Genomic DNA, 25,072 nt, shown 5'->3' on the forward strand with positions numbered 1-25,072 from the left:
CGTACACCATGAGCATTCTGGCCTCTATCCTCTTACCTCATATTCTCTCCCAAGAAGGCTCTTTCCCTTATTTCCTTCTTTTCCCAATATTATTTGCCTTTTGAGGGCCAGCAAAAGTCCAGAAAGCTTCTCCTGATCAATACAGCTCAAACTGATCTCTGCTGACTCTGAATGACAATACTTCCTTTGTAATGCCACACTCACTGGTCACTTAGCAAATAGTAATATTTGTTCTTAGTTTTGTTTTTCTTCATCAATCTGATGTTTCTACCAACCCACAACCCAGATAGACTTTGAGCTCTCCCTTGGCTCTTGCACCCTCCTTTGTTTCCTCCACATATCCCAGGAGTAAGGCTTAGGGCAGGGTCTGGCTCCCTGGCTTCTTTCCAGGCTATACTCTCCCCAAGGACAGGCCCAGGCGTGCCCTTTGTCTCTCTCAAAAGCAATCTCTGTTTGAGAATGGTAGGGGACATAAGCCAGAGGATGACTGCTGATTAAACTCTGTTTTCTCCCTCCCAATCCTGATCTAGGAAGAACACATAGAAACACAAACATTTCATGGCTCCAGAGAGCTTATGTGCAGCTAGTGGAGAAGTATAAAGATAAGACAGCAGACCTGGAGGAGAGGATGATGCAACTGCAGAGGCCCAGTGGGTGCAGCTGGCCCAGGGCAAGGGCAGAGAACTTCCTGAGTCCCTTAGGTGGGCACCAGAGTGTGGCAGTGGCCAAGAGATTGGCAGAGAAGAAAACTCCGTGAGAACAGGGAGACCATTCCACTGATTTATTGGAGACATATAAATAAAAGAACCAAGGGGACTTATGGCTTATGTTTGGATTTCATTCATGTGTTTTTATAAAAAAGTTAATACATCACCAGTTCCCTTACATGTTTCTTCTGTATGGAGCAATATATACAGCTTTTCATATATATATAATATATATTTTCAATAGATAACTACATTCAAGTAACAAAACATGGGATTTACACTCTCCCTCCTCAATCAGAGGAGCAGAAAATTCACACATGATTCACAGAGGAAGGTACCTAAAACCCCAACCGTGCAAAAGACCTGCTGCCTATGGGAATGGAGGCAGCTGGAAAAATAATGCAATCACACTGTTGCATATTATTGGGGCCCAGGAGAGGACTGGGAGAGGGCCAGGAGAGATCTTCGCCCTGCTCACCCTGGGGGACTGATAGATATAGCTAGCTAGCACTGGTAGGCTCTTGACCAAAAGGGCAGATGGTTCAATAGAATATTCATTTTTCTAGGAGCCGCTCGAATTTGGGATTGACAAAGGAGAAGCCTGCAAAGGCTGTCTGGTCCATGGAATCGATGAGGTTCTTGTCACTGAAGGACAGGCGGGCCTTCTCACTTAGGAATTCACGGTCAAAATTGTTGTAGTCACCAGCTGATTTCTGTGATGGGGAGGTATGAAGGCAAAGAATAGAGCATGTCAGAGGTCAGAGTAAGTGGGCAGAACCTTAGGCCAGGAGATGGACTGGCCATATACTTGCCCCCTCCACGAGCCCCCCCCAGCATGGCTATGACCATGATCCTAGAACCACTCCTAAGAGCACAATATGATGGAGAGAGAGGGAAGGAAGATATGGCAGACCAGAAAACCTCTCTAGTTTTCTGGGTCTACCCTTTCAACAAGTTGGTTCTAAATATGCTCCCTCCTGTAGGCAGGTCCCCCAAACCTCTAGCTGTCCTGTTAGTTCCCCACTTGTGACATCAAAGATGGGAAGCCAATCTTAGAATATGAGATACCCTTTCCTGCCCCATAAAAATCCCTTGATTTTCAGCATCCTTGGGAGATGCCCTCATGCATAGAATGATAATAGATTTGGGAATCCCATCTATTCATAGTATTAACTAAATATTAATCAATCAATGGTAATTTGGTCCAAGTCCAAATGGGTGGTCTCTCCTGGGACCATTGTAGATTCTCTCCCACTGCCATGGCCTGAAAACCTCATGCCCCAAATTACATCCCTCCCTTGACCTTCCATCCCCATTTTGGATGTATTGGCAATGGTCCTTCTGTGGAGGATGAGGGTTGTTCTAGTTTTGGAGGCAGAGGTTGATGCCCTTCTAGGGCAGGAGGGATACTAAGTGCTGTACTAGTGTCTTCTCATTTACCCCTATTACCTCCCCAATCTGTGTACCATGAGTGTTCCAAGTCAAACCACAACACTTCCCTTGTGCAAGTTAAAACATGTTAAATAAAAGCCTATTGCTTTGCACTGAATGGCTGGTCTGATTCTTATGTGAAGCTCAAATAATGGACCAGAGGATAACTTGAAGGCAAGTAATGAGAAGGAAATGTCACAGAACAGCTTTGATTTAGTTGAGCCCCACCTCCTCTGCTGCCTAGGAGAGCTGAATCTAAGCTAAATCGAATAACGGAGAGAAAGGAAAAGGATATATGATAAGGGAGTTGGTGGTGGTGATGGTGTTATACATCTCATACAGATATAACTTGAACTCTTGCAATGCCATATGATTTTTGTGTACATCTAACTTCCACCCCAGCAAGCTTTCTGAAGACAGAGGTTGGTTTCTGTGTATCTCTAGAATCTTTAGAAGACCTGGATTCAGGTTAGGTACATAGTAGGCACTCAAACATTGAATATTCTCCAATTTAATTCAATTAAATTCATTGGTATTAATTGAACACCTATTATATGCCAGTCATCAAACCAGGTTTGGGGATACAAAGACAAGAATTAAATAGTCACTATGTGATAGGGACAGGAAATGTCTGCTCAGGGCATGAATGAGAGAGAATTGGAGGGAAGGAAGAGGGGCAAGGTCAAAGTAAGAGAAAAAGAGAATGGTAAGATGGTGAAAATAGGAGAGGTGGTAGATAGAAGAAAGGCAGGAAAGCCTGAAGTTGGGAGAAGGATCTGGGCAAGGAGAGGGAGGAAGGAGAGACAGGGTCATGTCACTATGAGGCAGTGGGACAACTTACCACTTTGGGCTTGAATGGTGGCTCTACCTCCCGCTTCTCCAGAAGAGTCCAGTTGATGGTCTTGAAGAATGGATGGACTTTGATGTTACCTGTCACCCCCAATCTCTTAGTGGGATCCCTTTCAAACAGCTGTAGCCCAAAAGAACACCATGGTTATAATAGAAAGTTATATAAATGCATGCTCAAGTTCAAGCTCAGGAAGGATTTAGGTAAGTTTGCAAAGAATAGACCTACATCAGTGATGGGAATTTATGGCACAGGTGCCAAAGATGGCACAAAGATGGTGCTCTCTGTCAGCATTCAGCCACTCTTCTCTCCCAACCCCCCCCCCCCAGAGTTCATTACTAGAAAGGCAGAGGCCCTTCCCCTCTCCATCATTCCTGAAGACATTTTTTCACATCCCCTGCCCAGCAGCCAATAGGAACGCACAGGGGGTAAGGTAGGCAGCTCACAGGTAGCAGAGCTAGAGGGGAGCAGAGTGCTTGGGCCACTCCCTTTCCCCTCTCTACACTCGCTGAGGACATTCCTCACTTCACCCACCGCTCTGCTCAGCAGCCCAATGGGAATGCTTCCTTCCTCCCCTGTGTGTGTGTGTGTGTGTGTGTGTGTGTGTGTGTGTGTGTGTGTGTGTGTGTGTGTGTGTGTGTGTGTGTGTAGGGGGCTGGCACAGCATTGTGTCTGGGGAGTGGGATGGGGGTGGGGCCCGGCACACCATCTCTAAAAGGTTTGCCATTACTGACCTACATGAACCAATCATTGGAGGGATTTAGATGATGGAAGGCATGAGGACAGCATCAGAGAAGCTGGCCATGGCCTTTCCCAACCTGCTTATCAGTGCCCCAGTCAGACGTAGAAGCTTGATCCTGGGGTAGATGTGCAGGGATGACTATTCCAGTGAGAGAACCAAGAAGTGGGATAGAACTCCCTGGGTTGTTGTGAAGATAGAATGAGATAGTATCTGCCAGGTGTTCTGCCAACCATAAATTGCTATATGAATGCTAGCTATTATTAGGTATTATCTTCTTCCACATCTTGCCATGCTTGTCTAGGATCTCCATTTCTCCCAACAATGTCCCCTTGCTGCCCATCTGGGTCACCATACCTTTTCCAGGATATCTTTTGATTCCTTGGTGATCCATCGGGGGTAGTGTGGAGTGTCCACACGGATGGACTCAAAAAGCTCATCCTCGTCATCCCCGTGGAAGGGGGACTGTCCAATGAGCATCTCATACAGGAGGACGCCAAAGGACCACCAGTCCACTGAGAATGTATATTTCAAGCCCTGCAGGATCTGTGGGAGGAAAGTGGAAGAGTCTGGGCCAAGGGAGGCAGAAACTTCCTCTGGGATGGGCAAAGAATGGTGTGGGGGTGGGAAGTTGGCACTCTCTTCTCTTCCCAGTAAGATCCATTTAGATTCCTTGAGTTTCAAATCTAGAAAGAACCCTAAGAGAGCATCAGGTTCAACTTCCTCATTTGACAGAGGAGGAAACTAAATCCCAGAAAAGAAATGCCCAGGGTCAGAAAGCAAGTTAGTGAGAGAGCTAGGACTTGAACCCACATCTCTGAAATCCTAGCTCAGTAGCCTTTTCTTTATCCCATCCTTCCTACCTGCCCTGTTGTAGATCAGTACTTCAGGGCTCCTTAACTTCTAAGGTCTCCTCCAACTCTGACATTCTCCAGATTGTTTTCTTATCTTCTGCTAAGGGATCAGAAAGCCAATTCCTCTTCCTGGCCCCTATTCTCCTCACCTCCTGAATTCAAAGCACTATCTACTTGGTGGAATCAGGAAGACGTGGGAAACTGGGACACAAAGGGAGAGAGGTACTCATCTAAGGTTACAGGACAAGCCGAGAGACAGAGGGCCCAAGTGTCTTGCCTAGCGACAGTACTGAGTCCTAGAGCTGGCCAAGGCAGTTTGATGTGCTAAATAGGTCAAAAACAGAAAGGATGACTACTTCTCCAGCTCTGCAGCACCAAGTCCAAGATTGTGCCTTCCAACATTTGGGTGTGGGGGTATGCAACCTAGGCTTCACTGTTCAGCCACTCTAATTCAGAGGCTAAAATATTTGGTAGTCCCCAGTGGGCCCCTGGTGACTAAGATAGGGCAGATGCTGAGAGATCCCCGGGCAGAGGAACTCTCATTTCCAGGGACCAGGCCTCAAATGGCTCTGGAGGTTCCGTGCCAAGGCCTTACAGGTGAGTACTGTCAGGTGATGAACAGCCTCTGACCAAATCTGGGCATGAGGGACCCCGCTTTGAACCACCTCATATTCTAGGTTTCACAAGGTAGGCCACACTCCAGGGCTGAGCTACTGCCCAGGCCCACTCTCACCTCAGGGGCAATGTAGTCTGGTGTACCACAGAAGGTGCTGGCCCTGTTCTCTCCAACCACATTCTCCTTGCACATTCCAAAATCAGCTATCTTGATGTGGCCTTCTTTATCCAGCATCACGTTGTCCAATTTGAGATCCCTGTAGGACAGTAAGATAAAAGAGAGGGATCCATGAAGCAGCCTGACAGCAGAAGAGGCTGGGCCTCCAGCTTTCTGGCTCGTCCACCCTCTGCACAGATATCCAGCATTTAAAGCATTCTCTTCTCTTTTTTTCCTAAACCCTAATCTTCTGTCTACAACAGTCAACTCTCTGATAGCCAACAGTGGCTATCAGAAGATAGAAGAGTGGCAAGAGTTAGGCAATTTGGAGTTAAGTGACTTGCCCAGGGTTACACAGCTAGGAAGTATTTGAGGCTAGGTTTGAATCCAGGTCCTCCCAACTCCAGGCCTGGCTCTCTATCCATTGAATCACCTAGCTGTCCCAGGGTATTCTCTCCTTAAGGGGAGGGGGCATATTAGAGGCCAAGGACAGACAAATAGATAGACAGACGGGCAAAGCCACAGTGTGATACAGACCAATACAGGCAGAGAGGGACATAGGGGCAGGGAGTAAAGAGACAAAGAAAGGAGATCTCCTTAAGGTGGGTATTGTGGGCCAGTGAGAAAGGGTCAAAGACTCTTCTCCATGGAGCTGAGACAGAAAGGGTCCTAATATGCCCCCTAAAAAGATGAGTGATTAAATAAGTCCTTGGTGGGCTCTTCTTCCTTTTCTTTTCCCCCTAACTCAAAGAAATCTGCTTTTGGTCCTTGGTCCTCAGGAAAGATCTCTTGCCTCAGTTCTCTTGAATCTCTTCTGGCCCATCTGCCCTGAGCTTAACTCAATCTACCAATTATACCAAGTATTTATTAAGCACCTACTACAAGCCAGGGGAACAATACCATTTGGTCAAGACCAACCTCTGTGTTTCAGGGGCTCCCAGGAGCCTTATATTCCCCCAACCTCCTAGTCACTGCCAGTCCACAACTCACCTGTAAATGATGCCTTTGCTGTGCAGGAACTGTAAACCACACAGGATCTCAGCACTGTAAAATCTGTCCAAGAGAGGCAGAGAGGAAGAAAGAGAGTTAGTCAATGCTAGGGAAGAAGAGGATGACAATGTGAGAGGTCAAAGCCATCGGGGGAGTTTAGGGTCTTGGTGGAGGAGAAAAGCATTATTTAGGGTGTGCAGGGGATTAAGGCCATGGAGGAATAAGTGTTGGCTATCAGAGAGTTGACTGTTGTAGTTAGAACCATCAGAGGCTGTTATGACTATTTTGGTGTAGACTCTGAGGCCATGGTGAGGCAGAACCATTGCCAGAGATGGCAGGACCATCAGGAGGCTTAAAGCCACAGTAGGGTTTATGCACATTAGAAATGGTCAGGGGGGCAGCTGGGTAGCTCAGTGGATTGAGAGTCAGGCCTAGAGATGGGAGGTCCTAGGTTCAAATCTGGCCTCAGACACTTCCCAGCTGTGTGACCCTGGGCAAGTCACTTGACCCCCATTGCCTACCCTTACCACTCTTCCACCGAGGAGCCAATACACAGAAGTTAAGGGTTTTTAAAAAAAAGAAATGGTCAGGAATATGGAAGGGGCAGTTGAGGGCATGAGGAGTTATGACAGTGAAGATGATATGGCCACTAGGGTTAAGATCACTGAAGTGGAAGGGGAGTAGGGAGGATTAGGGTCAGTGGGAAGGTGTTAGGGGAGTTAGTTATTGGAAGGAAGAGGAGGCAGGGCCATCAGAAAGTGTCAGATCCCTTCTGCTGGGGGTTTTGGTCATGGTACAGGGGGACTGGGTTCATGACAGCAGTTGGCCATAAAGAGTGGGGCAGAACCATGCAGAATTGAATAGGGCTGTGCCAAAGGAAGTCATGTTAATAGTCATCAGAAGAGAAGGTGAAGTTTATGGAGGATAAGTTTAGGATTATAAGAGTAGGTCAGGGCTCTTTCAGGTGCCATGGGAGTGAGATAAGATGGTAAGATTATCCTCTGGGATAATGTAGGAGTTGACAGAGTCATCTGCTGAAAAACGTGTTGAGGTTCTGTTCTGCTTCTCTGCCCTGAACCTTAGCCCTCCTCCTAGGACTCATTTCCCTCTCCTTTCTCTCACCACCAGTCCCTCTCTCCTTCCCTTCATTCCTTCCTTTCTCTCTTCCTCCCTCCTTCCTCCCCTTCCTTTCTTCCTAGGGCAGAAGAGAGATAACAGCTAGGCAACTGGGGTTAAGTGACTTGCCAGGGTCACACAGCTAGGAAGTATCTGAGGCCAGATTTGAATGCAGGACCTTCCATCTCCAGACCTGGCTCTCTCTCCACTGAACTTCCTAGCTGTTCTACCTAAACCCTCTTTCCCCAAAAGGATATCTCCTAGGTGTTCCCTAAGTAACTCCAGCTAAGATTGCTTTTTTCTCTCCTAAGACAATCTGGTTGACTGAGTTCTTCAAAAGCAGGACCTGACACTGAGGCTAGCCAAGTTCAGTGCCAAAGAAATAGCCCTGAAGGCAAAAGTCAGGAGGCAAAAGCCTGGCCTCTAGTTTCAACTTGGTCCCCACGTAAAGTATGAATGTATAATCAAATAGGATAATTTATATGGAAGTGCTCTATAAATGCAAGGTACTATTATTGTCTCTCTGGGCCTCATTCTTCTCATCTGTAAAAGGGAATAATAATCCCTGTCTTGCCCCTTTGGTGTGAGGTTCCAGAAGATGAATGACCATGAAAGGAAAAGGCTCGTTATGCACATAAGGAGCTATTTTCATTCCTCTGCACAACCAAAGAATAGGACATTAGAGTAGGAAAATCTAGGATTCTAAGATCAGTTCATCCAACTTCCCAACCTCTGACGTCTTATAGAGGAGGAAATTAATGTCCAGAATGGGGAAAGGCCTTCTTAAAGGCATGGTTAATTTGAGACAAGACTGTTATTTGAAGCCAATACTTCTGGCCCAGGCTCTTTTCCAATCCACTCTAGCTTCTAAGAGGGTACCAAGAATGTTCCATCTGTTTTGAATTTTTCTTCCCTCAGCCCTGATCCCTGGGATTCAGACCAGGCTAAGTATGGTTTCCCAGCAGTGAAAGGTGTGGGAAATAGAGAAGGATCCAGGGGCCTCTACAACGTAAGCAAGGGGATCTTCCTCCTATCACTCAGCTCCCTCTGGGCACTCCATCACTCACGTGGCTCGATATAGGTCAAAGCGTCCCTTATCCTGGATGTGAAACATCAGGTCCCCTCCATTGAGGAACTCCATCACAAAGAACAGGTGATCCTGACCAGAAGAAGGAGAGGGTGGTAAGCAGAGGGACCACAGCCCAGCATGTGAGGGCAGACAGGTAGATTCCCCCATGGAATGCCCCCGAGGGCACCTCTCTGTCGATGCTGGACACAACCACTCAACAAACATTTATTTTGCACCAACTGTGTGCTGGGTGCTATGAAGACAAAAAAGAACCATCCTTGCACTTAGGAGCTTATGTCCTAATGGAGAGGAGGAAGAGAGGGGTAAGGATGCAAGAATAAATGAGACAGCACTTTGCAGACATTAATGTGCTATACAGGTGTCCCAAAAGTCTTAGTGTCATTTTTAACTTTTTTTTTTTTTAAGTTTAAGACTACTCTGAGACTTTTGGGACAACCTGTATAAGAAGTTACTATTACTATTACTGCTGTTGCTGCTGCTCCTGCTACTAGGTAAAGTGAGATAACTAGAGAAGGGAGAGAACATAAACAACAAGGGGGCCTGGGAGAAGTTTCCTGGAGCCTTGAAAGTAGCTACAAAAGGCAGAGGCAAGGAAGGAGAAGAGTCCAGGTACAGGGGACAGCCTGTGCAAAGGCAACAAGGCAGTGACGGTTGGCCAAGTTTGGGGAGTAGGCCAGTTTGGTGAGAATGAAGTATGAGAAAGGAAGCAACAGATTCTGCCAGACTGCGAAGGGACTTAAATGCCAGAAGGAGGAGTTTATATTTTATCCAAGGAGAGGGGAATCACTCAGACAGGGGTATGCTAGGGCCAGCTTGAGTTTTTAGCCTGAATGTTTATGCCTCAAAAATCAACAAACCAGGGACTGATTTATTGTTTTGACTGTTAAGAAAGCGATGGAGAAAATGTTAATGATACGGATTAAATTTAAAAGTATGTCATGCATATATCCCTCCTTCCACCTCCACCTCCAGAGAGCTGGTTGTTAAACATTTGCTAGCACAACTCTGGAACCACGGATGCTTCGACCTGGCCGTTAAGTAAGATATCCTGTCAGCTACATGGAGATGGATCGAAGAGGAGAAAGACAGAAAGTGGATCAGGAGATGGGGCAGGAGGGACACCCATTCCTCACCTCTGAAATCCCTGGTTCTGAGTAGTTACAGCTGGGGGCGGGGAATGGCTCTGAGCTTAGGGATCCTCCTGGCCAAGGGGGAAAAAGTACCTTGGTTTGGAAGGTGCAGTAGAGGTGAGTCAGGAATGGGTTCTCCCAGGCGAGCGCCAGCACTCGCTTCTCCACCATGGTGCACTCCACATCATCATCTATCAGAACGACATCTTTCTTCAATGCCTTTACTGCAAAGAACTCAGCCTTGCCCTTCAGTTCAGCCAGTAGCACCTGAGTCACCAAGGCAGAGAGAAATGAGGATTGAAGCAAGATAGAGGAAACAGAAGAGTCCGCACAACTGGTCTCTGCATCTCCCCTTGGTCCCAGGGCCTGGCACCCTCCAAGACACCCACCTTCCCAACAACACACATGCTTTATGCTTCATGCCACAGCTGGGTACAGTGGAACAAAATTGTGTGCAGACAGACCCTGCATAAATCAAACCCCATTTTCCCATCGACTTACAATTAAGTTTTGCAAGCAGATGCTAGCTTCATTTCTGATGGATCTTCGGTGGTTCCCATCTATTTTAGTGTCCAATTTCTAACAATCTCTCTACTCTAACACAGACTGAAAAGATGCCCTTATGGAAGCTCTTTCTGCCAGCTCCTCTTCTCTCCAGTTCTTACTCAAATGCTATCTTCTCCTCTTGGCGCTCTCAGAATCAGTTAATCTAATCAAACCCTTGTGGCTAAATGTGGTCAATATAGAGTTGAGATGCCTCTCTCCACTCCCTAGGAGCACCTGTGGATAACCATGGGATCAACATTCAAATCCTGACTTTGCAACTTACATCTCTTTGGACCTCATATGTAAAATATAGGACTTGGACAGAAGGATTTCTACTGTCTCTTCCAGCTCTAGTGGCCAAATGAGGAGGCTCCTCACCTTCCCAAAGCTGCCTTTGCCCAGGACTTTGTGGAATGTGAAGTTGTCGATGTTGAACTTGGAGGGTGTGCTACCTTCCCAGATCTTCCCATAGGTCTCATAATCTGTGGAAACAGAAAGTAAACACTTCAGATCTTTATCCGAGACCCTGCACCCCATTCAATGTTGACCCACAGTGAACCTCAAAGCTTGGCTCAGAGGGGCATGGAGAGACTCTCAGGAAGGTGCCTCCCCCCTCACAAGGCTGGCTGGGACTTTTGTTTGGGGGAGAGAAGAAAGGCACTGAGGATCAGGCAGTGACACCACTGGGTTAACACATCCTTATTCACCAAAGGAGACTGTATCCATTGATACTCTTAGCTGACCAGTTCAACTACACTGACCTCTACCAATGCCCCCTTCCTTATTCTCCTGCCAACAATACCCCACCAACCCTCAGACTCCCTCCCTCCACCTCCTTAACTCCTATTTTAATGTTGCTGAAATGGATTAGTAGAAGTCACACAATTGTTGACTATAAATATATATTAATCTTAACTGGTCTTCACCACAGTGGTCATCCTTTCCTGATTGATTCTGTCCTCAGGCTCCCTACATCATTCCCACCAGAACTGCAGAAAGCAAGAGTTAAAGGAAAAAGAAGAATGCATGTTCCTTTAGGGCAAGACCTGCTTCTTTTTTTCTACATTTTCATCCCTAGTGCATTGGACTTAATAAGTGCTTAGAAAATGTTGGTTGAATTGAATTCCATGTTTTGAAATCTCACCTGTTGTATCTTCCCCAGAGGGCCCTGCTTTCTTCTCAAAGCCCTGGTAGATGCCAAAGTTCTCCACAGATCCCGTGTCTGATTTTCGGGAAGATTTCTGGAAAAAGGGAACAAAGAGAAGGGGGCTCTACAGCACCAGGAGGCAAGGCAGCTGGAGAAAGAAGCCAGAGTCTGGGTCCCCATAGCCTTGACTCCAATACCAAGACAACCCTCTAGAGCTGGTTAGGGAGAAGCCCGGTTATTTCAACAATACAGATTTACTCCATTGTATTCAATAATGGCATGGCTGAAAAGGGTCTCATTCTCCCATTGATGTCCTCTGTGTTTCTCAGGATGTCATTTCACTTGTGATGGATCTTCTGTGGCCTCCTAACATTTCAGCTTGAAGTTTCTGGACACTTTTCCCACCACCCTACAAGGCTCTTCAGGTGAACCAAGAGAGCCCTGAAATGTGCTGGGGTAGTCTCTGAATGAAGAAATCCTGTAGTCCTGGCTTAACATACATAATCTCTTCACCCAACAAATCCTACATTTTCTAGTGTGCGAATTTGGCTTTGGGTTTTCCATCTGTCCTTAGGGGATCAGTGCTTTGGCTGGAGCCTCCCCTTGTCCTCCCCAGTCCATCTCCCTCAGTCTGAGGTCTGATGTTTTTCCCTCCATACCTGGCTGACTTGGTTTAATGCTTCGGCTAACAGCTTCTGGTTGATGCCGCATAAATTGGCCACTTTATTCTGACACTTATGATGTACATTCATCCCACAGTCTAGGGGAGAGAGAAAGTACAGGCATTTGGAATCATCGCTGTGTATAATTAGGATTTGCTCCCCAGAACTCTAAATCTCAGTATCCCACTTTCCCTCTCACATTACGTGCTAACGTAGGGAGGATATAAGTTTTGCGTAGCTCTGCCCCTCGCTCTCTTTTCCCCTGATCTTGTTTTTTTGTGAAGGTGGGGTGAGGTGAGAGGCAGGAAAGTTTTACTCAGGTTTTACTTCTATTTCTTTTTTCTTCTACTTCAAGTGATTATTAATAAATCTTATAAAATATAATACTTGGAGTTATTGGATATTGATTTAAATCTTACACCTGAATCCCATCTGGCTCCTCATGCTATAGACCCAGAGCCCCAGAGGCAAGTTGGTGGGACGGTGGATAGAGAGCTGGTCTATAAGTTCAAATCCAGGCTCAGACACTATTAGTTGTGTGATCCCGGGCAAGCCATTTAACCTCTGTCTACCTTAGTTTCTTCAACTGTAAACTAGGGATGATAGCAACATCTACTTTACAGAGTTCCTGTGGGTCTCAAATGAGAGATATTTATAAAGTCCTTTAGCATAGTGACTGGCATATTGGAGGAGATTAACAAATACTTAATTCAGGGCAGTTAGGTAGTACAGTGGATAGAGTGTCAGACCTGGAGTTGGGAAGATGTAGATTTAAATCTGGCATCAGATACTGGGGTGACCCTGGGCAAGTCACTTAACCCCATCTGCCTAGCCCTTGCCACTCTTCTGCCTTAGAACTCATGCCAAGACAGAAGGTAAAGGTTTTAGAAAAATAAATAAATACTTAATTCCCTCCTTCTTCCCCAAGGGAAATGAGATTTCAGGTGTGAAACTTACACACAGCCTGACCTACTTTTATCAGAGAGGCAGTATTACATAGTAAAAAAAATGATTATAACAGCTAGGTATATTTCTATAGCACTTTAAAGCTTGCAAAGCATTTTACATGTGCTATGTTATCTGATCTTCACAACTACCCAGTGAAGTAGGTGTAGGATTATCCCCTTTTTGCCAATGAGGAAAATTAAGGTGAGAAGGGTCAAGTGATTTGCACAGAGTCATACAGATTATACAGATCTGAGGCAAAATTTGCACTCAGGGCTTCCTGACTCAAAGGCCAACACTATCCACTGCACCTCCTAGTTGAAAGGGGTCTGTCCTGAAACCCTATTGGCTAAACCTTTCTTCTGGACACTCTCCACCCTCAGCTTCAGAGGCACCACATAATCCTAACTCTCTCATCTTTCTGACAACTCCTCCTGTCTCCCCCAGCTCCCCATCATCTTTTTCATCCCTCAAAGTGGATGCTTCCTAAGGCTCTGCCTTTCTACCTCTTCTCTTACTAGTCTTTTCCTTATGAGTTTCTTTTGGCCCCATGGCTTTGACCACCACTTCCATAGATGGCTCTCAAACCCATACTTCTTGTACTTCCAATTAGTGTAGCCTTGAGCTCTTGACTCAAATATCTCCAAGACATCACCAGCTGGAGGTCCCACTGGCATCCCTGGAGCCACTAGGCAGAGGGTTAAACTTGGGCATTGGAATTATGGCTACTTATCCCTGAAAACTCCCTTAGACACCCTCTTCCCTCTTTCTTGTTGCCTCCATGTCCCCCCACCCCCCACCATGGTTTCCTGCTCACAAACCTTCACACTTTAAACCCTGCTTCACTAGTCCCCAGAGCAGGCTCCCACAGTGGTCACAGAAGGTGGGGCTCATGTAATTGTACACCTTGAAGCGATGCGGCATGTCTATGTTGAAACGCTCCTTCTGGAACTGGGAACAATGTAAGGAACATGCCATGAGTCACTGCCACCTCCTCCCATCCCTCTGCCCCCAATATCCAGCCCTCCAACAGCCAGACAGAACTTGAAAGCCATAAATGGTCAGAACTGGAAGAAGACTTGGAGGCTGCTTAATCTATGAGGCCCAGAGAGAAGGGATGTGTCTCAGGGCACAGGCAAGGAGGGCACTGGGAGTGGGAGAAAGCCCAGAGAACTAAGCCTTCTAGGGATTTTCTCATCTCCAATTTCTACTCCCACCTCCCAAAGAGCATCCCTCCTCAGAAGTCACAGGAAGAGCCATCCCAGAGGCCACTAGGAGCCAGCCCTTCACCATGAGGGGCATAGGATGCCCTTGCAATGGAGGCCTCAAATGGGGACACCTAGCACTATTGAGAGCCTTTCCCATTTCAGCTGCTTTAAAGAAAGAGTAGATTGTATGTGGGTGCCGATGGTACACACTTGGTGGTTTCTCTTTCCCCCACAAACAACTCTATACTCCCCAGTGCTTCAAGCCTTCCCCAAAGACTTCTTAGGCCCCTCCCCAGCTGCTCTACATGGTCTTACTCTGATGTCCCTGGCACCCCCCACCACAATCCCCTGCCAATATGACGTCCCCACCCTGACCCCAACATCCCTTCTCACCATGGTATCTCTGCTATTGGCCGCTGTGCCCGTGCACCGGCCGATGATCTTGTCGATGCATTTCTTGTGGATGGCTGCGTTACATTCTTGGGGAGGCGAGGCCAGGGTAGGGGGGCGGGAAGAGATGCAGGGCAGGGGGCAGAGACTGTGAGCAGGCGCCCGTCACTGCCCAGCCCCCAGGCACAAAGCTTCCTGTTCTCTGGGCCTGCCTGAGTGGCCTCCCACCTCCCACACCATTAGGGAGGCATCTAGCCCAAAGGCCTGATTCTTTTTCCCTCCCCACCTCCTGCCTGCCTTGTTACCATAAGCCTTGGGGGAAGAGGGGAAGAAGAAAAAATGACGAGAACAGGGGCACAAAGGGGATGGGGAAGCCATGGAGGGATCCAGAGGGAAAGAGGGACCTGCTAGAGGGAAGGTACCATCTAGGAGTTTGGGTAAATGAGATCCAAGGAGGTACTACAGAACAACAGGGAGAAGGTTAGTGGGGGAGCAGAACAGGGCTAGGGGCAGGGGTGGGGAGGGAAGGGCTACCTAGGAGAGGGGCAATGCAGAAGGTCTACTAGATGGAAGGGGTACCTTTTCCTTTCTCCTTGGGACAGTATTGAGATAACCCCCTTCATAGTATAGACACTCACACATTTGTACACCACTACACATACATTTACACGTGTACTTGTGCACACTTACATGTATGCACAAAAATGTGCCAGGGACACACATGTACACACATACATACACATGATCACACTTACGTCTGCATTTGTAGCCTTGCTTGTTAAGACCCCTGAAAAACCAAGTCAGAGAGACCAGGTGAGGCATGACTCTTATATCTACTCCCCTAAGAGTCCCAGCCCCCACAGAAGCTGCCCTGATCCCTCCCTGTAGCACTATTCCCTCCTCAGCCTTCTGGGGTCCTGAGCTCCTGTCCTGCTCCCCAACCTCTCCCCACAACCCATCCCCACTCTGAGAGACCGATTTCTCTTCTCCCCCTGGGAACTCTTCCTGCCACTCACCAGACAAAGTCCTTGCAGACTGAGCAGAAGGTGGGTTGGCCAAAGAAGGTGGCAATGAACTCATGGTTCTTGATATAATGGATCTTGGCCTGCTTGATGGCTCCCCGCCGGTTCATGGTGGGGAATTTGCTCTCATCCTCTGTCCTCATGGACTGCTTGCAATCTGGGGAGAAGGCCAGAAAGGTCAGTCTCACCTAAGATGAAAACTCCAGAATAATTAAGACACATCAGAACCTGAAAAGGTACCCAGAGCACTTCTCCTTTAATCTCATTTTAGAGTCCAGGAGGGGAAGAGACTCATCCAAGATCACACAATGAGTCAATATGTTCTGAATAGGGAATGGGAGGTGAGGGGAGGAGGTAGAAAGAGTCAGCCTCAAAGGGAAGGTACTAGGAGCAAGGGAGGGTGAGGGAAGCCCACTTGGGTAATCCATACTAGGCAATAGTAACTGGTTCCCCAAAATCTTCTGCTCTACCCTTTCTGAACCCAGCAAGGAAACAGGGCAATCTGTCTTGCTAGAGGGTTAAGACCAGCCCCAGACGGAGCTCAGTAAGTCTAGAAGACTCAGTCTGAAACCTCATTTGGTATTGCCCTGAGCTCTGTTTTCTACTTCTTCCTGTTACTACACGATAGACATGTTTACTTCCCCTCCCTACCCTACCCCATTTCCAGCTAAAAATAGTCCCAGCACTCAACCCAAGACCCTGGCTAACCATCCCTTACCTGTGTCTTCCAAGAAATACTGGACAGACATGAGCACTTTGGCCTGAGGTTGTAGGTCCAGCTGAGGAGACAAGAAGAAGGTACGGCCATAAGAAGAGGGAAGAAGTCCCCAAAGCCAGCCGGCCCTAAAGAGTGGGCCAGACCCTCAAACCTCCATCCCTCACCTTCTTCTCAGTCTAGGCACCAAATCCGTAGCCCTATTCAATCACTAGTCAGTCTCCCTCTGATCCCGCTCCTTCAGGCTGCAGTCCTATCAAACACCCTCATCCAAATGGACGTCCAAAGTCGAGGAAGGGGGCTTTGAAGTGGGAGGCAGGAACCCCATCCCCCATGAGGTACTGTTACATTTAGGGAACTGAAAGGACCTAACCTCAGCCCAGGGACAGAATGAGAAGGAAGGGAAACTCCCCACCCCTACCCAACAGCTGTTCTGATGAGAGGAAGAGTACAGAAAAGGGCAGAGGGGTCCTCAGCCTGCAGAGAAGCACCCCAACCTCATCATAAACACACATTAGATCCCAGGGACACCAGGAAAGGCACACACAACCTCTTGCTCACGAACAAATTTAGAAACTAGCTCACTTGTTTAAAAAACTCACGTGCTCCAGGGAGCCTTCCCTTCCTGATTTTACCGCGTCTCTTAAGCCCTGCTGGTCCCAGTCTGGACTCTCTTTGGCACCTACAGGTCAGTGGCTCCTCATTATTCTCTTGCTATTGTTCTCTGTCCCCAACTTCCTTCTCCAGTCTTTTTTCCATTACCACAACCAGAAGGAGGTGCAAAAAGAAGACTCTTTGGATTCAGGACTTTGATCTCTGCTCCTCATGGGAGAGATGGTGGTGAGGACCCTGTCTCAAACCTGGCCTTTCCCCTGCTCTATCTTGCCTGAAGCAGATCTTGCTAGAGGCAGAGAAATGGACAGTTATAAAGCCTTTTCCTGTTGAGACATCTCTGCTTGGAGGAGCAAAGCCCAATGACCTTCTTTGGGTCTTATCTGCTGCTACAACATGCATACACTCACACAGACACAAAGGCACATAGATACCTAGGGATGGCACACACATAGATGTGGTAAGATCATAGGATCATAGACCTAGTGCTAAAAGGGACCTCTGAAGCCATCTCATCCAGAGTTTTACAGATAAGGAAACTAAAGCCCAGAGAGGGTTCAGTGACTTGCTCAAGAACACAAAAGGATCATAGATTTAGAGCTGGAAAGGATCTCAGAGGTTGTCTAGTCTAACCTCCTCATTTTATAGATAAGGAAACCAAGGGCAAAGGAAGTTAAGTGACTTGGCCAAGATCACATGAATAGTAAGCATGCAAGGCAGGATTTGAGTGTGTCTCCAGAGCCAGTGTTCTTCCCATTGTGCCACACTAAACAAAGTAATAGAGACACAAACACAAAGACACACTGAGACATGCTTAAATGTTCACATACACATATACAAAGATATACGTGCAGGCACATACACTCACATGTATCCACACAGAGCCCTTCCCACCCTTGATGACCGCCCGTCAGCACTGAGGACAGCGCCCCTCACCCAGAATTCTGCTTTGCCACTGTTCTTCTTGCACCTCTCGGCCAGGACAGACACCCCCACAGTCACCTCCGAGAGGGGTTCCTCGGCTGCCTTCATCAGGACAATCTGGATGACCCGTCCCTCATAGATGTGGGCATCAAATGTCGAGGACCACTCTGGGTACATGGTGGGCTTCTTCTGGACCAGTGTCTTCCCTCTTTCTGAGGTCCAGCGAGTTGGGGGAGGACACAGAGTATGGATCACCTCTTCAAGCCCTGTTCCCTCACAGGAAGGTGTCTCCCCACCAACTAGCTACTCTCTCGAAAGCTCACTCCAGAGACAACTAATTATCCACCAGGGACAATCTACAAACCTCATTACGAGTAAGGTCTCCACCACTGCCCAACACCACCCTAGCAGCTAACAGGAAGCAAGGGACACTCTGCCTTCCTCCTCCATTATGCTAAGCAGTAGTTGAGTGGCAGCCAGCACAAGGGAGAAGTGAGGGGATTCTGGTAGATGAAGAGTGTGGTCTGTGAGTTCCTGCAGGCTCATCAGTCCTGATCTGTCCCTCCCCTCTACCTCTGAGCCTGGGAATTTTGGGGCAGACGGGTTGGCCTAGATGTCCTTTCTATTCCCTTCCAGCTCTCAGATCTTGTGACCATGAGGTCCCAGAGCTGAATTCTCTAGCGTTGCCCTGACTAAGTCTCTAGAAAGGGCTCGTTCTCCAATGCCATGTTACCTGTTGTCAGTGATTCTTTCATCTTGACAGCACAGAAAGGTTGACAGTTGTCCTCGGGAGACTGCAGGGATCCGAGCTCATAGGAGTTGAAGGAAATGCGCAGGAATGGGGCCATGGCTGATCACACTGGTTACACACCTGTGAGAGAAGGAATAGAGGATAGGGCAAAGACCTGGGGGCTCTTTTCCACCCCTGGATCAGGGCAGGACAGGCAGCCTAACCCAGGAATGTGTTGTATTCTGACCTAGTAGCTATACTCCTAGGAAAATCAACATTTGTGGGTTAATTAACTGATAAAGACCCATTTCGATATGGAGAAAGTCCAGTAAAGAACATAACGAGGAGTGAGGAAGTTGAGAGGATCTAAAGACACAAAGTAAGAGAGATTAGGATGAAGATGCCTTACTAGAGATTCCTATACTACTTTCCAGGGCATAGGATTTATAACTGGAAAACACCTTGGGGCTCAGGCAGATGAATGGCACTGCAGGTCATATACTGGCCTTGAAGACAGGAAGAGCTAAGTTCCTATGCTGCCTCAGATACTTCCTGGCTATGTGACCCCGAGTACCTGAGATCCTCAGAAGTACCCTGCCTAATGTCATATCCTTTTCATCGTCCTCTTGGCTAAGATCCTGGACCCTGACGCTCCCCAGGATAGTTGTGGGATGGTGAAGTGGAGATGATCATTCTCATAGAGTAGAAATAGTTCCCAAGTCTCAGTCTTTACTACTGGGGATATATAATTTCTATTGAATATGTATCTATTCACCCGAGAATTAATCTCCTACTTAAATATTTCAGTAGGGATTCAGCATATTTGTTGAATGAATGAATGAGGACGGCCTTTGACTTGATCTAAATTTAAATCTCTTAAGGGTTAGAAGAGTCCCTCTTTCTAGTCCCAAATGATAAACATGTTTCTCTCCCTTTACCCTTTAAAAATATATAAACATATTTCTCTCCCTTTACCCTTTAGAATTGTATAGATTATAGGTCGATTATAGGAAGGGAGAGATGGTCACTATGACATGGGAAGAACAACCCAGAACTGGGAATCAAGAATTAGGTTTGAGACCCATCTGGGCCTCTTACTAGCCCTGTGAATTTGGAAATAATACACCATCAATAACCAGCACTTATAAAGTGGTTACTATGTGCTAGGCATTCTGCTAAGGACTTTATAATCATTATCTTATTTGAGCCTCACACACTCCTTCCTCAAGTCCCATTTTACCTTGTATCCAGATCCCTAGTCCCAACAAGGATAGAAATTCTGACATCATCTATGTATCTCTCTCACAAGTGACTAAGGGAAGGGTAGTCCATCCCTTAGTCAACATGGGCCTGACCCTTAGCCTCCCAAGCTCCAAGGTAGAGGAATTCTATAACATGGTCAGGTGGTAATCTTAGGGACACAGAGATTTATTGCCTTTTTCAAATTAACTCAGTCCTCATGATCACAGCCTCTCCTCAGGAAGGGGCCCCAGTGTTCATTCCTGGGAGCCCACATTACTGACAGAGCCAGGAAAGGAAGTAGATAGTTTTTATGGCTGAGAATAAAAATGAAAGGAAACAACTGTGATGTAATGGAAAGAGTTTTAGATCTGAAGATTTGGGTTCTAATTCTAGCTTTACACTAGCTGACTGTGTGACCTAGGGGAAGTCATTCAAAGGAACAATTAGTTTATAAAAATACCTTGGAGACTTTTGTTTAATCACTCCTCTTTTAAGAAATGAGGAAACTGAGGCCTAGAGAGGCTGGGCTGGGCTGGGGGGGAACGATTGGTGGAGAGAAAGGAAAGAGGTGGTCTATAGCCATGTTGGCAAGCTGATGGTACATGTGCAGGAGGGGTTGCTCCCTTCATCCCTCCACCATGCCTGAGGACATTTCTCATACCACCCACCCCTCTGCCCAGCAGCCCATTGGGAGCACTTCCTCCCTCCCCTGTCTGGGGTAAGGGGGGCGGCTCACATGAGGCATGAAGGAGCAGTTTGGGCACTTGGTCTCTAAAACATTCGCCATCACTGGTCTATAGCCACTGCCAGGTTGACAGATAATCATAGAACCAGAGAACTTGAAGATACTGGATTTCTACATGGCCTGGAGAGCCCTTAGAACACAAGGAGTGCTCCCTTAAATTTGAAACAACCCAGTGTTGTAGGTGCAAGCCTCTCTCTCATATCTGTGTAACCTTAAGCAAACCCCTGAACTTCTTTTTGCCTCCTCTTCTGTAAAAATAAAGGGATTAGGCTAGATGATCTCTTACGTACCCTTTTGTATCTAAATCTTGAATCCTATAATCCTATGGAAGACCCAACAGCCCATGAGAAGGCTTAAGAAGGTTTGGAAGAAAATTTATCTAAAGAACTCAGGGCAGTCTCTGCAGGTGGCTTCAGGACAGAGGATGGGGAGATGGAATAGTGTTCTCCTTGGATGGTACAACAGAGACAAATACTAGGAGAGACTTAAGTTTCCTAGACTCCTCTCCAGAGAGATGAGAGTAACAGGTATAATCCCTGACATGTTCATCCATGATTCAGTATTTTCTAAAACCTTCTTATATTCACAACATACATATCAAGGGGATAGGACTAGACAACTTAGAAAATTCCTTTCTACTCAAAATGTTCATGATATCTCTGTATGAACAGAGAGGGAGGCCAGGGATAATCATCCCCATTTATAGAGTGAAGGTTCAGAGAAAGTCATACAGCAAGACAGTGTTAGGAACAAGAGTAGAATCTAGATCTTGGAAACTACTTCCTTCTAATTTGGGCGGCTTACAACCCTCTCTTCTCACTACCACTCCCAAATCATATTATATACAGTTCCTGAACCCTTTGAGATTTTTGTACTACAAGCAGAAATAAACGAAGGAGGTAATAAGCATGCATATAGCATCTATTATGTGCCAGACACTCCACTGAGCACTTTACACATATTCTTATTTGATCCTTTGCTAGTAGGATCATACAGTTGATCACAGTCTGAGAAGAAATTTAATCTCGGGTCTTTCTGACTCCAAGCCCAGCCAGCAGATGAATTATAGAAACTTAGCAAACAGTGGTGAGTTTGAGATTTCTGCTTCTAAGATGATTGACCATTTCCTTTGTAGGAATGGATAGAAGATTTAATTAGAAATCCATAAGAAGTTGACTCCAGCTTTGGATATATGAGGGTGGGAGGAGAATAGAGTGGAACTGGCTCAAAGTAACCTCATGTGTCTATAAAGAGATTCCAAAGTTTTCAGGCCCAAGGACTGGGAGGACCAAGGGCTCTTCCCTCAAGAAAGAAACACGCCAAAGATTCCACTGACCAAGGAAGCAATCTAGAGCTGAAAGAAGCAATGGAAACCCAGCTTTGGACCTTCCAGGGGCTAGAGTTCTTAAGCCTTTTTTGTGTCATGGTCTCCTTTGACAGGCTGCCAAAGCCTACAGACCCCTTCTCAGAATTAATGCTTTTACATAATTGAAGAAAAGGCTTGATTTCAGTCAGAAGTCAGTGAAAATAAAGGTTATTTTTTTCTATCCAAATCATAGACCTTCTGAAATCTATACTTGGACCCTAGTTTAAAAATACTGAGGGAAAGAGAGGCAGGGAGAGAATTTGGAATTCAGAAAAAAATTTTTTTAAAGAATGTAAGAAATTGTTTTTAACGTAATTTGAATATCTATCTATTTCTCTACATATATATATATATGCATATATATATCTCAATTTTTTTTAAACCTATTGAGCTAATGGCTACCAAAGATGTGCAAAATGAGTAGATTTTTTCCTATGTTAATACTTCTGGTCTCAATCTAACAATTTATTTAACTGAAATTCCTGGGGCTCTATACAGTGCCCATCTCATAGTCTGCACTTAATAAATGCTTATGGATTGATTTTTAAAAAATTCTTAATGTAGGAATTGACTTTCACAGTTGAAATTTCTCCTCTAGGGAACAGCAATCAAGCTTGGAACACCTCCAATTCTCTGCCCTGGCTTCTGATCACTCACCACTTGGGACAAGTATGGGAAAAAGGATTTAGAGGCCAGAGGGGTGGTAGACTAGAGATCTGGAATGGGGGATGAAAGGAGTTTGGGGACTTTAGAGGGATGGGGGAATGAACCTAGGAACTCATAAGGATCTAGGGAGTATAAGGGGAGAAAGTAGGCTCTGGGAAGATCATGATTTGGGGGGGGGTGCCAATAAGGGGTTGTCTTAAGGGACTAAAGCCATGTTGGGGAAGCTGTGGCATGGATGCCGGGGTGGCATGGGCAGGGCTGCTCCATTCCCCCTCTCCACAGCACCCAAGGACATTTTTTACATGCCCCACCTCTCTGTCCAACAGCCCATGTGAGCATTTCCTCCCTCTGTTGTCTGGGGTAATTCGGTCGGGCTCACAGGCAGCTTAAAGTTGTACTTTGGGCATGCAATCTTGAAAACAATTGCCAACGCTGGACTATAGGATGAGCCCAGGAAGGCTGATTTGGGTTGAAGAAGTATGAAAGTGATGGGTAGGCTTGGGAAGCTAGTGACCCAATATAGTTAGGGGGAAGTTGTGGGGACGGTGGGCCCTTACCTACTTGGTGACAAAGATGAGGTTGCTAATCTTGGAGTAAAATCATAGACCAGCAATAAAAAGGCCCCCAATCCTGGAAGAAAAACAAGAGACATAAAGGTTGATGATGGTATAGTGGAGAGGAGGAGAAGGAGACTATAATCAATACTGATGGTGTTTCTGGGCTGTTTTCTTCATCCCTCTCCCCAACCCCTAACCCCATCAGAGACAGACCTCCCTTCACCTTGTAGCCCAATTGTCTTCAGGGAAGTCTGATCATTTTAATGAGATTTTGCTTGGGACATTAGTTTCAAAACTCCATATAAAGTTTTGGGGCTTATTTAAGTTGCCTTTCCCCCACCATGAGGCTGCAGAGACTATTCAGGAGATCTTTGAAGAAAAGGGCTTCTGGAATTAGTAATTTTATTAGTATGGACAAAGCCTTCAAATGAACCCAATGCCAGCCCCATCACACCTTGAAAGACAATTTTACAAGCTGCTGCCATGGTCAAAAACCTTCCTTCCTTGGTGCTTCTTTGCATTTAGCTAGGCTGGTTTGTAGTGACAGACAGAATCCTTCCCTGGGCTTGTTCCTAAAGCTTTTCCAGTTTGGTAGGATCTGTCGGGGCTTGCCCTCTGCTGGCAGAGTCTTTGAGAATCTAGGGTCACCTCAAGGCCACAAAAAGACATCTGAGGAGGACCTCAGTGAGACCCAAAGGGGAAAATACATTTTATGAAGGCAGCTTGAAAATTGGGAATGGGGAGGAGGGATGCCTCCTCTACGGTACCACTTTGGCTCAGGTCTGATGGAGGTCCCCGGGCTGACAATATGTATATGAGCCTTATAATCTTTTTAACATTAGTGGGTTGACCCACAGCCCTCATCTCTTGTCCCTGCCTCTCTTCTCCCTCCAGTTGTTTCCCTGAGTCACAGTGTAATAATTCCAGTGTACTTCCTCTAGGCAAAGCAGTTTGGTTTGCTATAGTACAGATCACAGAATGCTGGACTAGTTAATTCTAACTCCATGCTGAGCAATTGTACCTAGTTACAGAGGACCAAGGAACAGAAAATATACTGATAGAACATTGGAAACATTAGTCTATGGGGAAGAAGTTCCTGAAAAAAAAAAAGAAAAGTTGAAGAAATGGGAAGCAAAATAGAGGAAATAAAGTCTATTTTCAGAACAAAAAAAATGACATTTGTAATAACCATCTTAGATACATAACTTGAAATCCTACTCTGATATCTCATCATGAAATGGAGGGGGTCTTGCAGTCTCTAATAATACTATTATTTACATAGCCTCTAATTTGGACCAGGCATTGTGCTAAGTGCTTTACAATAGGATCTCATTTCACTGATCTTGACAATAATCCAGGAAGGTAAATGCTATTATGATCCTCATTTCACAATTGAAGAAACTGAGGTTAAATTATTTGCCCAGGGTCACAAAGCTGGTAAGTATCTGAATCTGGATTTGAACTCAGGTCTCCCTAACTCCAGGCTGATGACTCTACCCCTGTACCACCGAGCTGCTCCTAAATCTTATTATACTTACTATAAATGAAACCAGATGGCCTAAGGAAGTGGCATCTCAATGGAAGGATGAAGCCACAGGTTCTCTTCAAAGAGGTGAGTAACAGAGATTTCATTGTGCATCCAAGAGAACAAGAAACAACGTAATGAAACAATGCTAGGTCACCTCTCCTCAGCGTGTTTAGGATAAGCCTAATCAAACAGACCACTACAAAGACGCCGTGGTTCGTGCACCTACATCGGCTGCAGGTGTCATTCTAGAGATGAAGAACTTGACAGGATCCTCCAAACCAACTCAGTCTTATATTTTGATATTCAATGTTTTAATGTGAATTCCACTCAGTTGGACACAAACATTTATGAAGCACCTGTTGTATGCTGGCCATTGTGCTAAGTGCTGGGA

At 46.2% G+C, this 25,072-nt stretch overlaps 1 protein-coding gene across 1 annotated transcript; it reads right to left on the reverse strand.

The window, feature by feature from the left end:
* Nucleotides 1-766: 766 nt before the first annotated feature.
* Nucleotides 767-23,228, reverse strand: PRKCD (protein kinase C delta). Its single transcript, XM_044656912.1, has 18 exons — nucleotides 23,154-23,228; nucleotides 18,581-18,718; nucleotides 17,860-18,059; nucleotides 16,315-16,375; nucleotides 15,591-15,753; nucleotides 15,330-15,361; nucleotides 14,578-14,663; nucleotides 13,798-13,927; nucleotides 12,029-12,129; nucleotides 11,367-11,463; nucleotides 10,601-10,704; nucleotides 9,770-9,943; nucleotides 8,524-8,615; nucleotides 6,341-6,403; nucleotides 5,312-5,450; nucleotides 4,082-4,270; nucleotides 2,980-3,108; nucleotides 767-1,420 (listed from the first exon to the last, which is right to left on the reverse strand). The coding sequence occupies exons 2-18, from the start codon at nucleotides 18,693-18,695 to the stop codon at nucleotides 1,262-1,264; spliced, it is 2,034 nt and encodes a 677-aa protein (XP_044512847.1). The 5' UTR covers nucleotides 18,696-18,718; nucleotides 23,154-23,228; the 3' UTR covers nucleotides 767-1,261.
* Nucleotides 23,229-25,072: the final 1,844 nt, after the last annotated feature.

This window comes from Gracilinanus agilis, chromosome 1 (assembly GCF_016433145.1).
Source record: "Gracilinanus agilis isolate LMUSP501 chromosome 1, AgileGrace, whole genome shotgun sequence".
NCBI lineage: Eukaryota > Metazoa > Chordata > Mammalia > Didelphimorphia > Didelphidae > Gracilinanus > Gracilinanus agilis.